The 12877-nt window shown below is 41.2% G+C and overlaps 1 protein-coding gene across 2 annotated transcripts in view; it reads right to left on the minus strand.

The window, feature by feature from the left end:
• Positions 1 to 12877, minus strand: part of PLA2G4D (phospholipase A2 group IVD) — a 45861-nt gene that overhangs the window by 7586 nt on the left and 25398 nt on the right. For both annotated transcript variants that reach the window (XM_072625059.1, XM_072625060.1), the window contains 5 exons: positions 8116 to 8233; positions 6740 to 6877; positions 2228 to 2335; positions 1835 to 2026; positions 1376 to 1542 (listed from right to left, as the gene is read on the minus strand). In XM_072625059.1, the coding sequence (XP_072481160.1) occupies positions 1376 to 1542; positions 1835 to 2026; positions 2228 to 2335; positions 6740 to 6877; positions 8116 to 8233 (723 nt within the window). The remainder of the gene's footprint in view (positions 1 to 1375; positions 1543 to 1834; positions 2027 to 2227; positions 2336 to 6739; positions 6878 to 8115; positions 8234 to 12877) is intronic.

Below are 12877 nucleotides of genomic sequence, written 5' to 3' on the forward strand. Positions count from 1 at the left end.
GGTCTGGGCTGTTGCTCACTTTTTGACGGATCACTTCAGCTTTATTGATTAGTGCAATCTATTTCCTGTTCTAGTTAATAGTTCTAGCACTAGGCAAGAATATTTCACATTTTTTATAGGCTTGAAATTTTGCAAAGATATTTCCTCATAGGAACTTTGGGAGGGAGATTTTGTGACTACTACGACGCCTAGAAATGTTAAAATGACTTGCCCCAATGCTACAAAGCCAGTGAGGATGAGAGCCAGGAATCATCCCCGTCCTGATTTGAAGACCAGGGTTGCCACTTTGCCACACACATACCCACCATCCTTCTCAGGGGAAGGGGGAAGGAGAGGGGCAAGGGAAGAAGCATTTTTAAGTTCCTACTATGTGCCAGGCACTTTACTAAGCACTTTTTAGAAGTATTACCTCATCAGATCCTCACAATACCCCTGGAAGGTAGATACTATTATTACCCCCGTTTTACAGTGAGGGAAACTGAGGTAGACAGAGGTAAAGCAACTTGCCCAGGGTCACACAGACACTAGTAAGTGTCTAAGGTTAAATTTGAACTCTGGTTTTCCTGACTTCAGGCCCAGTAGTTTATCTACTGCACCTCCTCAGGGTACAACACAAAGTGGGATGTTAAATGATTTCCTCCCTCCCAGCTCCAACCTTAAGTACATCAGGGCATGATGATTCCTAAGGTCCTTTGCCCTTCTTCACCTTACGACTCTTGGGGAAATTACACTCTCATAGAATCATAAAAGAATTGATTTAGTGTTAGAAGAGATTTTAGATGCCAAGTCCATCCCTTTCATTTCACAGATGAGGAAGGTGAGGGACAAGGAAGTTAAGTGACTTGTCCAAGGTCACACTGCTAGTGTCTAAGGTTGGATATAAACTCTTATCTTCCAGCCTAGTGCCCTATTTTCTACACCAGAGGTGTCAAACTAGAAACCTGATGGTGGCAAGAAGCCTATAAAATTCCCAAGTGTTGGCCCAACCAGATTAAAATGAAACTGTAAAGCGCTTTACCAAAATAAATAAAAATACAATACAACATAGATAATGCTAATTCATGATTTTCTAAGTCAATATGAAGCCTTAAGAGGACATTTTCTGAGTCTGACACCACTGTAAAATCTATATGGTGATGCTTCTCATACCACATCCATTCCTATGTGTCTGAGCACTCACTGTCTACCCTGTTAGAGGGTCTAAATGGCCCTTCCCTCCTCTTGGGGTATCAAGTGGTTCAGAAGGGCAGGGTAGATTCTTGATCAGTGGCTCAGTTGAAACTAGAATTGGACCTTAAAAGCCTAACATAGGCTGAGGCAAGAGAAATATTGGGGGGTGGTCTCTGGGTGAGTGGTAGGGGGTAGGAAGAGGCACCTCAAAGGGAGAGTTGAGGGAATAACCAAATGAGAGGATGAGGTCTGGACTCCGGCCTGTCCGCAACAAGAGCGGGCAACTTGTGTTGATGAAGTAGGCAGCATCTACCAGGCAGAGTTGGGGTTGCAGAGGGGTCAGCTGGCTGGGGTCAGAATCTAGCTGGAAGTCTAGGCAGGGGAAGGCAATGAAAGTTAAGAACAAAGAAACATGACCCAAGTCTGCCCCAGAGACCCTTCCCTTTTCATCCTAACTCTGTCCCAACCTCCTCATCTCACCTGGTCTAACATGGGCTCTCCTTGACTTGAGCAATACCCCAATGTTCAGACCCCACAAGCAAGAGGCCAGATATCACCAGAACTTTTGTAACTTGGGAATCCCCCAACCCTGACAGGGAACTTGGACTTTGGCCCCCTCCAGCCCAGCCTGATAGTTTTCCTTAGGAAGCAGAACAGCCCTCACCACCCCAGGTGCGGAAATTTCTCTGGCCACAGTAGTCCTGGTGCAGATGAAGGCCTCTCAGGAAATTGTGACATTGGTGATGAAGAGGCCGTCCTGTCAAGAGACCCTGAAGACCTTGGGTGAGAGCAGTTCTGGGCTCCAGCCATGACATCTCGATCCAGGAGGTCTTCTGGGAGCCAGGGGGTTCCTTTTCTATAGCCAGAGACATACAGAGAAAGAAAGATCCTCTGAATATTTCTGGGGCTCTTGGTTTTTACTTCAGTGAACCTTCCAAATTCCATCTCTTCCCTTGCCCTGCCCCTATGTTTATCAGAAGCATGTGCCAATAGGTTGTTTATCCTATCAGTGCCCACCCAAAATCCCAGGCTTTCCCTCAATATCTCTGTTTCTTACCAATGTTTCTGGTCTTGTCCCGGATATGCTGCTTCCAGGTCTCTGCTGAGCTGGTGAGGTCATACCAGGCATCCATCAAATTTACAGAGAAGATGTTACTCCATAGGCCTGAGGGAAGCCCCAGACCCACCCACCCCCAGGGAGAAAGGAAGGTTAGCTCCAAACTCCAAGTCTTTCAAGCAAGAGCAAGGGAATACCATCCTCCCTCCACTAACCCCAGGCCATTAGGAGCAAGCTTTCAGAGTGGCCTAATGGGAAATAGGCCCACCATCATATTTTTCTGCTTTGCCACTCCAATGAAAGAGTAGGAGTGGCAAATGTTGGACTATTCCTTTTCTGCCTAGACTGCTATCCTTGGGCCCTGGGACCTTTCCTGACCTGAGCTAAGAGAGTTATAGGACCATAGGGTCATAGATGTAGGTTCTGGAAGGCCTGCTCAGAAGACATCTGATCCAACCCTCTCATTTTACAAATAAGGAAACTGAGGCACAGGGAAAATAAATGACTTGCCCAGGGTCAAATGTCAGAGATGAGATTTGAAACAAGATCATAGGATTTGGAAAGGACTTCAGAAGCCATCTAGTCACATGACACATTTTACAGATGAGGAAACGGAGGCCCAAGGAGATTGTGACCATCCCTAGGTCACCCAATAATAAGCATCAAAGGCAGTATTGTCCCTAGATTCTCTGATTCCTGAACCATAGAGTCTCAGAGTTGGAAGGAACCTCAGAGAACATCTAATCCAACCTGTAATTGACCAAGAAGTCTACTCAACATGCCTCATTGTTCTTAGTTACTCCAGAACATTTTTCTTTGTCTCCTGTCTGGTTGTGGATTCCTGTGGTGCGGTAGATAAAGTGCCATGGAGTCAGGAAGATTCATCTGGACAAGTCACTTAACTCTGTTTACCTCAGTTTCCTCATCTGTAAAATGAGCTGGAGAAGGAAATGGCAAACCACTCCAGTATCTTTGCCAAGAAAACCCCAAATGGAGTTGTGACAAGTCAGGCAAGACTGAAAAACACAACTGAACAACAACCAAAGCTGTCCCTTTGGCTCCAGGCTGTGCTATGCATTTCTGACCATAAGTCGTCCACAGATCTCAAGTCTGCCCTGCCACCCCAACCCCCACCCCTCACCATGGGAGGAAGAAAGCTTTGTCTTATTTGGGTCTGAAAAAGACAGACATCCTCTTGGAGAAGGGAGTTAGGCAGGGCAAAAATATATTAGAAAATGTAAATGATGGGAAAATAAAATATATGAATAAAATTTAAAATAAAGATTCTCCTGTGATACTGTGGTTGGTCTTTTTATCCTTTATGAAGATCTTTATCACCCTATAACCCTGGAAGTCCTTTTTTCCCTCCTAGCTCCTCTTTTTTTCTTTGTCATTTGCTTTGTTTGCAGCATATTCCCTAGCTGGTTGTAAAGCCTGGCTCAATCTTTTGATGAAGCTCCATTCTCTCTCCTGCTATTGTATGCTAGAATCCTAGCTTAGCTATCACTAACTGTTCTGGAGACATCTCTTGAGTTTTACAGCATGAGTGTTACTGCCTCACTCAACCAGAAACAGAGATCCTCATCTTTTCCTGTTTCAAAATCTGTGCTTCCTTTCAGCCCATTCACTAAAATAGGGCTTTTTGGTTGTTGTTCAGTCACTTGAGTTATATCCAACTCTTTGTAACCCCATTTTGGGGTTTTCTTAGTAAAAATATTGTAGTGGTTTGGTATATCCTTCTCAAACTCATTTTGCAGTTGAAGAACCTGAGACAAACAGGGTTAAGTGACTTGCCCAGGGTCACGTAGCTAATAAGTGTCTGAGGTCAGATTTGAACTCAGGAAGATGAGTCTTCTTGATTCTAAGCCCAGTGTTGTACTCACTGTGCCACTTAGCTGGGCTTAGACTAGTACGTTACATATCGTGGGGGCCAAGGGTATGCTGGAGTCAGCTCTTACCAGTTCATTAGAGCCGGTTGTTAAATTCTCAGTGTGAGTATTGATTTAGACCTTAGAAATCATAACAATACATATCAGGGCTTAATTTATTATTTCATTAATTGTCTAGATTTAAGAAGGTGATGGAGAAAATGTTGCTAATGCTGGTTAAATTTAAAAGTGTACCATGCATATATTTGGGAAAGAATTCATTGTTAAACATTTACCAGCATAACCTTGGCAAGGGTTTAACAAACACAAACATTCATTGAATCAATGAAAGAATTAATTGATTGATTGATTAATGAAGTTGCTTCCTTTGTTTATTGTCTCGGGAAGAAAAAAGAGATGCCTTGCATGTCCTAGATTTAATGAGTGACCAAACCTTTCCTGGCTCAGGATCACCAGCTCTACCTGCTTATCTACACTGTGTCTGATGATGACTCTTCACTGAAGTAGTCCCAGAAGAAGAGTAAAATTCTTCCTTTCTTACAGTATGTAATCACTGAGATTCCCTGCAAATCTTCATACACATGCTTCCCACCAAGATTTAGAGGAAGGTACAGGATAAAGTCTGAAATCCTTTAGATTGGCATTAAAGACCCTTCACATCTGGCCTCCCATACCCAACATTAATCTCCCACTTCTCCCCTGCGTCTTCAAACTGTGCTTCTTTATTTCTAGGAACCCAGAGTGGTCTAGTCTGTTCACCATTCTCTGAACATGTCATACAAATTCCCACCTCCATCCCTTTGCTCATGGGACCCCCTGCCTGGAATGCCTTCCCCATTCTTAGCTATTTGTCTAAGTCCATTAATGACCCAATTGAAGTCCCTACTCCTTGAGACTTTCCCCAGCTACCCCAGCCTGGAATGATCTCAGCCTCCTTTGAGCTCCTATAACACTTACAATGAATGTCATTCATAGATATTTCGGATATTTCTGTTCACTTTTTCTGTATGTTCATTCAGTCATTCAACAAAGAGTTTAAAACACTGTCCTTCCCCTCAAATGCTTTGTGTATGGCAACCACTAAATAAAGGACGTTATTTTATATCCTTTCCGTCCCAAGTGTCTAATATCTTTTGTATCTCAGTGCCCAGTACATAGGATCTGAGATTTAGCATTGGAAGGGACATCAGAAGCCATCTAGGCCAAATCCTCATTTTGCAGATAAGGAAACTGAGGCCTGTAGAGAGTGAATGACTTGCCCAAGATCACACAGGTAATAAGCCTCAAAAGTAGGATTTGAACTCAAACTTTCTGACTCCAGAGCTCTTTCCATTGTTTGATGGAGACAATAAATGTTAGTCCCTAGGCCACCTCTTTCAGGAAGCCTGAACTCTCTGACCCATAATGACCTTCCCTTTAGACTCCACATGTCATCTTGTTTTCTTAATCTTTAATGCACTTAACATGTAATGTTGGATATTTTAATGTCTTATCATCCTGCTAGATGAGAAGCTTGTAGCTTCCCATACTGCCTTGAGCAGTGCTCAGCACATAAGAGGTTTAACAAATGTTCATTGTACTGCAAACAGTAGCAGGGTCATGGCTGGAGAACCAAGAAAGGCTCCATCTTCGACCCCCTTCCACTCTCTGTGCCTAGGACCATGACTCGGTGGTGGGAAAAGTGCCTAGTTTTATGTAACCTTTTCCTTGGAAAGCCTCCTTCCCTGACCTCCTCATCCTGCCCCAGTCAATAGCCTTGCTCTCCAGAGGCAGTCTTAAAAGTTGTGTTCTGTATGCCCAAAGGGCTACAGAAATGTGTATACCTTTTGACCCAGTAATATCACTTCTAGCACTGGGTCCCAAAGAGATCATAGAAATGGGAAAGGGTCCCTCCCACAAGTACAAAAATATTTATAGCAGCTCTCTTTGTGATGGCCAAAAACTGGAAATCAAGGGGATGCCCATTAATTGGGGAATGACTGAATAAATTATGGTATATGAATGTAATGGAAAACTATTGTACTATAAGAAATGATGAACAGGAAGACTTCAGAGAGGCCTGAAAAGACTTAGATGAACTGATGCTGAGTGAAAGGAGCAGAACCAGGAGAACTTCGTACACAGCAACAACCACAGTGTGAGAGGAATTTTTCTGGTAGACTTAGTCCTTTGTAGCAATGCAAGGACCTAAAAAGTTCCCAGTGGACTCGAGGCAAAACGCCTTCCATATCCAGAGAAAGAACTATGGAATTGGATTGCAGAATGAAGCAGACCATTTTCTTTTGTATTATGTTTTGTTTTGTTTTATGGTTTCTCCCATTCATTTTAATTCTTCTGTGCAACATGATTAAGGTGAAAATGTATTTAAAAGAAATGTATGTCTAGAGCCTATATAAGATTGCATGCCGTCTCAGGGAGGGAGTGGGAAGGGAGGGGGAAAGCAGGGGGAGGGCGGGGAAAAAATCTAAGATATATGGAAGTGATTGTAGAACACTGAAAACAAATAAAATAATTTTTTTTAAGTTGTATTCTGATTCAAAACCAGTAGGTAGCTTTCCCCCTTATACCTGGAAAGAATTCCCTACCTAAAGTGGTCCTGACTTCAACTTTCAAGCCTCCTTACCTTCTAGGAAGCAGATCCTGGACTCTGGGAGTTTCTTCATCAACCGTCCCATGAAGAACTCAGAACCAAAGAGCTCAGAGGGGATGAAGGCTCCATACTTCAGGAAACCAATCTCATAGGGGGAGAACTCCACCCATTCTGCACAAAGATGGAGGGACAGATGTGAAAGGTGAGGGGGGCAGGGGGAAGGAGAGAGGAAGGAGGTGCTAAGCAGAGTTGGACAATGTCAAGAGCTATTGAGCCAGCAGGACCCACCCTCCAAAGTCTTCCTCCTGCCTCACAGGGGTTAGGTAACTGGCATTTGCTCAAAGGATATTGAGGACCCTAAGGTTGAACACTCTATCTATCTCCACACGCATCCCCATAGCCATCGGAAGCTTTATAATTTATAATATTTTTATTTTTTAATTAATGTATTTGATAAATTAATTTAAATTATTTAATTTATAGCATAACAATTACATACAAAATATATAATTTATAATAAATGACCTACCTTGCGGAATGAGTGTGTGTGTGTGTGTATGGATTATGGGGGGAGGGGAGTGGTCAGGAAGGAGGAGGATGTGGATATGTGTGTGGGTGTGGCCATCACCCTAATTCAAGCTCTTATCACTTCTCACCTGTACTCCTACAATAGTCTCACAATTGATCTCTCTGCCTCAAATCCCTCTCATCTCCAATCCATCTTCCACAAATCTGGAAAAGTGGTTTTCTAAAGCATGGGTATGACTGTGTAAGTCCCCTGATCAATAAACTTCAGTGGCTCCCTATTGCCTCTAAGATCAAATGTAAACTTCTCTATTTGACATTTGAAGGTCTTCACAGCCAGGCCCAATCTACCTTTACAGCCTTATTATGTATTACTCTGTTTCGTGTACTCTTATGGTTCAGCCAAAATGGCCTTCGTGCCTTTTCTCACCCCCAGAACTCCATCTCCTGCCTATATACAGACTATCTTGCATTCCTAGAATGCAGTCCCTCCTCGCCCCCATATCTTGGAGCCCTCATTTCCTTTTCAAGTTTTAGTTTAGGTGCCTTCTCCTACATGAAGCCTTTCCTGGTCTCTGTTCTCCCCATCCCCTCCCTCCAGTACCAGAGCTCCCCTCCCAAAATTAACCTGTATTTATTGCGTATCTACTCTGTGCATACTAATTTGTATGCATATTGTCTCTCCCAATAGAGTATAAGCTCCCTGAATGTAGACTACTTCATTTTTTTGTCTCCCCAGCACTTAGGTCAGTGCTCAGCACATAATGTTTGATCGACACTGAATGACTGACTGACTGTTGATTGTGTGTATGTGGGATTCTGAGGAGGATCTCAGGTTCCTTGGACCTGGGGGGAGGCAAAAACTTTAATTGGGGACATTTTACCTTTGAAGTCCAGAGTCTCCAGGTTGTTCTCTTTGACATTTAGACCAAGGTATAGTGGAAGCGGATTCTGGCCCTGCTCCAGTGAGGCCCTCTGCTCTGACAACCTGTGCTCATTTACCTGGGGAGGGGAGAGTAGCTGAGATGAAAAAATGGCTGGGGAGTCAACCCTACAAAAGGAAGAACAAGGCCCCTATATCTACGATGGAAACCTTTGCTGGATCTCCTCTCAAACTATGGAAAGGATAAGATTGGAGAGTAGGATTTGGTTGGAGGGGTCCTCCCTATTGCATTAATCCTCACTCTCCCTTAGTCTGAAGAGCAGAATCCCCAGGACAGAATGGCACTGAAAGATACCTATGATCCCTCACCCCAAAATGGACTCTCTTCCTCATCCCCTGGTGTTTAGGGAAATGCTTCTAATTTAGAATGTAAGCTCTGTGTGGAGATAGGGTTGCACTTTTTGATTTAAATACATGCCCATTCCCCTTATCAAATCCTCGCCATCCTTCAAATTTCACCTCCTCCAGGAAGCTGAGGGATCCTGAAATAGGAAGACCTTTTTCAACTCCTAAGTGTTTTTATTCCTAACCTCCAAGCATCCTATAGGAGGATGACACCACTTGAGATACAATCAAAATTTAGACCAAGAAGGGGTTTCTACTGCAAGTCTCTCGTTTTACAGATAAGGAACCTGACTTCTAGAGAAGTAAAGGGATTTGCCCAATCAAGTTTGTCAAAGAACCACAGAATCTCAGCATTGGAAGGAGCCTTAGAGGCTATCTCATTCAACCTGACTCTAGATAAGATTCCACTTTGCAATGTTCCTGACAAGTGGTCATCTTGCCTGTGCTTTAGTGGATGGAAACACATTAGCTCCCCAAATAGCCCAATCCATAATTTTGATACCTGTACTTGTTAGGAAGCTTTTCCTGACATCAATCCTAAATTCATTTCATTATATTTTGTCCCCATTAGTTCTACCTTCTATCTAGGTTCTATCTAGGACCAAGAAAGACAAATCAATCTAGTCCTTCGTCCATGTAATGACCCTTCACATATTTCAAGATAGCTATGCTATATAACATCTCCCGGGACTTCTTTTCCATACATTAAACAACCATTCATGTGGGATGAATTTGTAGCTCCTCAGAATTCTGGTTGCCCTCCTCTGGATGTTCTCCTCTTCCAGTGTTCTTGGAAGAGCTGGGATAAAGAGACTCCAGTCTAGTCTTGAACTCTAGTTGAGTTCAAGAAACTCAACTCTAGTTCATTTCCAAAGACTCTAGTGTTTTGAAGCCCAGTCCAATCATCTCTTTACTGTATCATGTCTCAGGAATATACTGCCATTTTATGCCCTCATATTGTTCCATGAGTCCTAGTCTTTTGTTCCCAGCTAGATGGTTAGGTCTTCGAGGGTAAAGGTTGTGTCTTGTATTTATTCTGTATCTCTCCTCCCCACACTTAACACAGTGTTAGCCACACAGCACTATGAATTGAATTTTTTAAAAGATGGACATTAAAGTGTATTTAATTTGGTTTTCTTTTTAAAGACCTCCAAATCTAAAAGAGCTTAAAACTTATTGAAAATGAATAAAAATGTGTCAAGCTCCTGATCTCTGGCTTCACTTTCTGTTTTCAATTATTTTGACAAAAGTTCTTTTTTGAGTCTTCTCATGCCCTTCTTGCAGTAGCTCAAAAGAAACTTGAAATTCACAAATTTAGAGACATCTCCACTCGAAATGTTCACAGGGACTATTTATACATGATCTGTGGTAGAGCATTCTGAGTTCATATAGGTCTGATCACCTATAGCTGAACACACTGTAAGTTGGCTGGAATATAGTGATGTCATTTTGGTCCTCTTCAAGAACAAAGGATAACCACTTCCACCACCAAGGGATTATCCAGCATCACCATTTTCCTATTCTTCACTATCAAATTTTGTTTTCTTTACTTGGAATGGTATATTTCATTTCTCAGGTATACTCTTAGCAGTTTTATTTCCCCTTATTTTCCTTTAAATTTGCAACCTTTTGACTTCAACTTATTTAGGAATTTCTTTGCATCTTCAATGATTTTTTTTCAAAGCCTCTTTCTCTGTTTCTCCTTCTAATATTTTCCATGTTACATCTGTTTCTTAATGTTAAGTTTATATTATTTGCTTCATTGGCTTTACCAATGCTTCTTTTGCCATTTCTTTTTAAAATTTTTAACATTTTTTTTCATTTTCAGTTCCAAATTATCTCCTTCCCTTCTATCCAAATCATATTTCCCATATTAGCCATGTTGGGGAAAAAAGGCAAGAAAAATAAAGGAAAAAAAATATGCTTCAATCTCCACTCAGAGCTCATCCATTCTTTCTTTAGAGGTGGATAGCATTTTTCATCATGAGTCCTTTGGAACTGCCATGGATCATTGAACTGATCAGAGTAGCTAAGCGTTTCACAGTTGATTATTTTTACAAAATTGCTATTATTATATGCAGTGTTCTACTGGCTCCGTTCACTTCACTTTGCATCAGTTCATATAAGTCTTCCTAAGTTTTTCTGAGCTCATCCCCTTCATCATTTCTTATAGCACAATAGTATTCCATAACAATCATATAACGAAGTTCTTTAATCACTCCCTGATTAATGGGCATCCCCTTGATTTCCAATCTTTGCCAGCACAAAAAGAACTGCTCTTATATTTTTGCACATATAGGTCCTTTTCCTTATTCTTTGATCTCTTTGGGATACAGACCTAGTAACAATGTAACTGGGTCACAAGGTATGCATAGTTTTATAATCCCTATGGGCATTTATCTTTCTTTTAAATTGGATTATTCTCTCTTTTGCTACTCTTATGAAGTCTATCCATTTATTTCTCCACAATTACAGAAAAGTAGATGGAGATCTTCTCTACAGGTCTGGTCATCTAAATCACCCAAACCCTCTTTCGTTCAAAGATTTCAACTTACCATCTTAAACATGCTTTTGTTTTTCTTCTTCCACATTTAGCTTCTCCTTTAGCTTCCATTTCATTTTACTTCCTTTCTTCATTCTCTACTCCTTCCCTCCATGAATCATTTCCTATTTATCTTGCATATATCTTGGTTTGTATTGATTTGCTTTCCTGTTGTCTCCCCCATTAGATTGTAGGAGCTTACTGTCTTTTGTCTATTTTTGTATCCTCAGCGCTTAACACAATGCCTGGCATATAGTAGGCACTTAATCAATGTTGATTGATTGAATGATTGATTTTTTGCAAAGTAATGTTGCTTAAAAAGCATCAGCAGTTCTTTATTTTTGATTATTTTTGTCCATGGTGTTCTATAAACTCCTTGGCAAATTCAACACTGTCAAACACAACAAATATTGATCCTTTTCGTGCTTTTAATATTCTCCTCATTTTAATATGTTATATTTGATCTTTACCTTCTAACCATTCTTTTATGGCATCAAGGGATCCATCTGTTGAAAAGTCTTTAACATAGATGGATCTGTTTTTTGGGGGGGGTGTATTTGATGGATCTTTTTGGGGGGGGGATTTGATGTATCTGTGTGTGGAGGGGGATTTTGATGGATCTGTTTTTCCTTCATTTTGAGACTCCCCTGTTACTTCAGGGAGAGATTTTCTTGGAGATGTTTTGATCTCTTATAATGGATATTTATCCTTATTAACTTCCTGGAGTTCTCCTTTGATTTCTTTAGAGTACTTCTTATCCCATCCAAATCTTTTGTTAGTTTGCTTAATTTGTTGAATTTGATCATTATTGCCAAAAGTAGGGGCCTCCATCTATCTTGATGTGTTCCTTTAAAATTTTGTCTCCTACTATGATGGAGTTCTATTGTGCTATAAGAAATGATGAGCAGGAGGCTTTCAGAAAAACCTAGAAAGACTTATGTGAACTGATACAAAGTGAAATGAGCAGAACCAGGAGACCGTAGTACATAGCAACAGAAACATTATAAAGTGATCAACTGTGCATGATTTAGCTGTTCTCCACAATACAATGATCTAAGCCAATTCTGAAGGACTCATGATGAAAGATCTATCCATCTCTAAAGAAAGAACTGATGGAGTCTGAATGAAGATCGAAGCATGCTTTTTTTTTTCCTTTATTTTCCTTGTTGTGTTTGTTGCTTAGATTTTTGTTTCATTTTTGTTTCTTTGGTCTGTGTTTTCTTTCACAGCATGACTAATATGGAAATATTAATTGCTTGACTGCACAATTATACCCCATATCAAATTGCTTGCCTTCTCAGTGACAGGAAGGGAGGGAAAGATTTGGAACTCAATTTTTTTAAAATGAATGTTAAAAAAAGTTTACATGTAATTGAAGAAAAAGTAAAATATTTGAAAAGGAAAAAAATTGTCTCATAGAATGTTAAAGTTACCAAAATAGTAAAATTCTGTCAGCTTCATTCCAGCTCACTCACTCAATTCCCTCTGACAGTGGAGCTGCCTGGCTCTTCCTCTATTTAAAGGCCAAGGTAGCCCAGCAGCCTCTCCTGTCTGGGGAGGGGGGGGGGGGGGCGCGTTGCAGAGAAGGGTGCCGCTGATTGAATTTTATGTAAAATATGTAAAGCTTTTTTACAATCTGGCTCTATGCAATCTATCTTTGCAGGTTTAGGACATTTTTATTCTCCTTCATGTTCTCTGTTTCACTTGTCATTCCTTACACACAGCACCCCACCTCCATGCCTCCCTCTTCTCCTCTGCCTCTTAGAATCTCTAGCTTTCTTCTAAGCTCAGCTCAGCTGCCGCAGCCTATGTGAGG

This window comes from Notamacropus eugenii, chromosome 7, assembly GCF_028372415.1.
Source record: "Notamacropus eugenii isolate mMacEug1 chromosome 7, mMacEug1.pri_v2, whole genome shotgun sequence".
Taxonomy (NCBI): Eukaryota; Metazoa; Chordata; class Mammalia; order Diprotodontia; family Macropodidae; genus Notamacropus; species Notamacropus eugenii.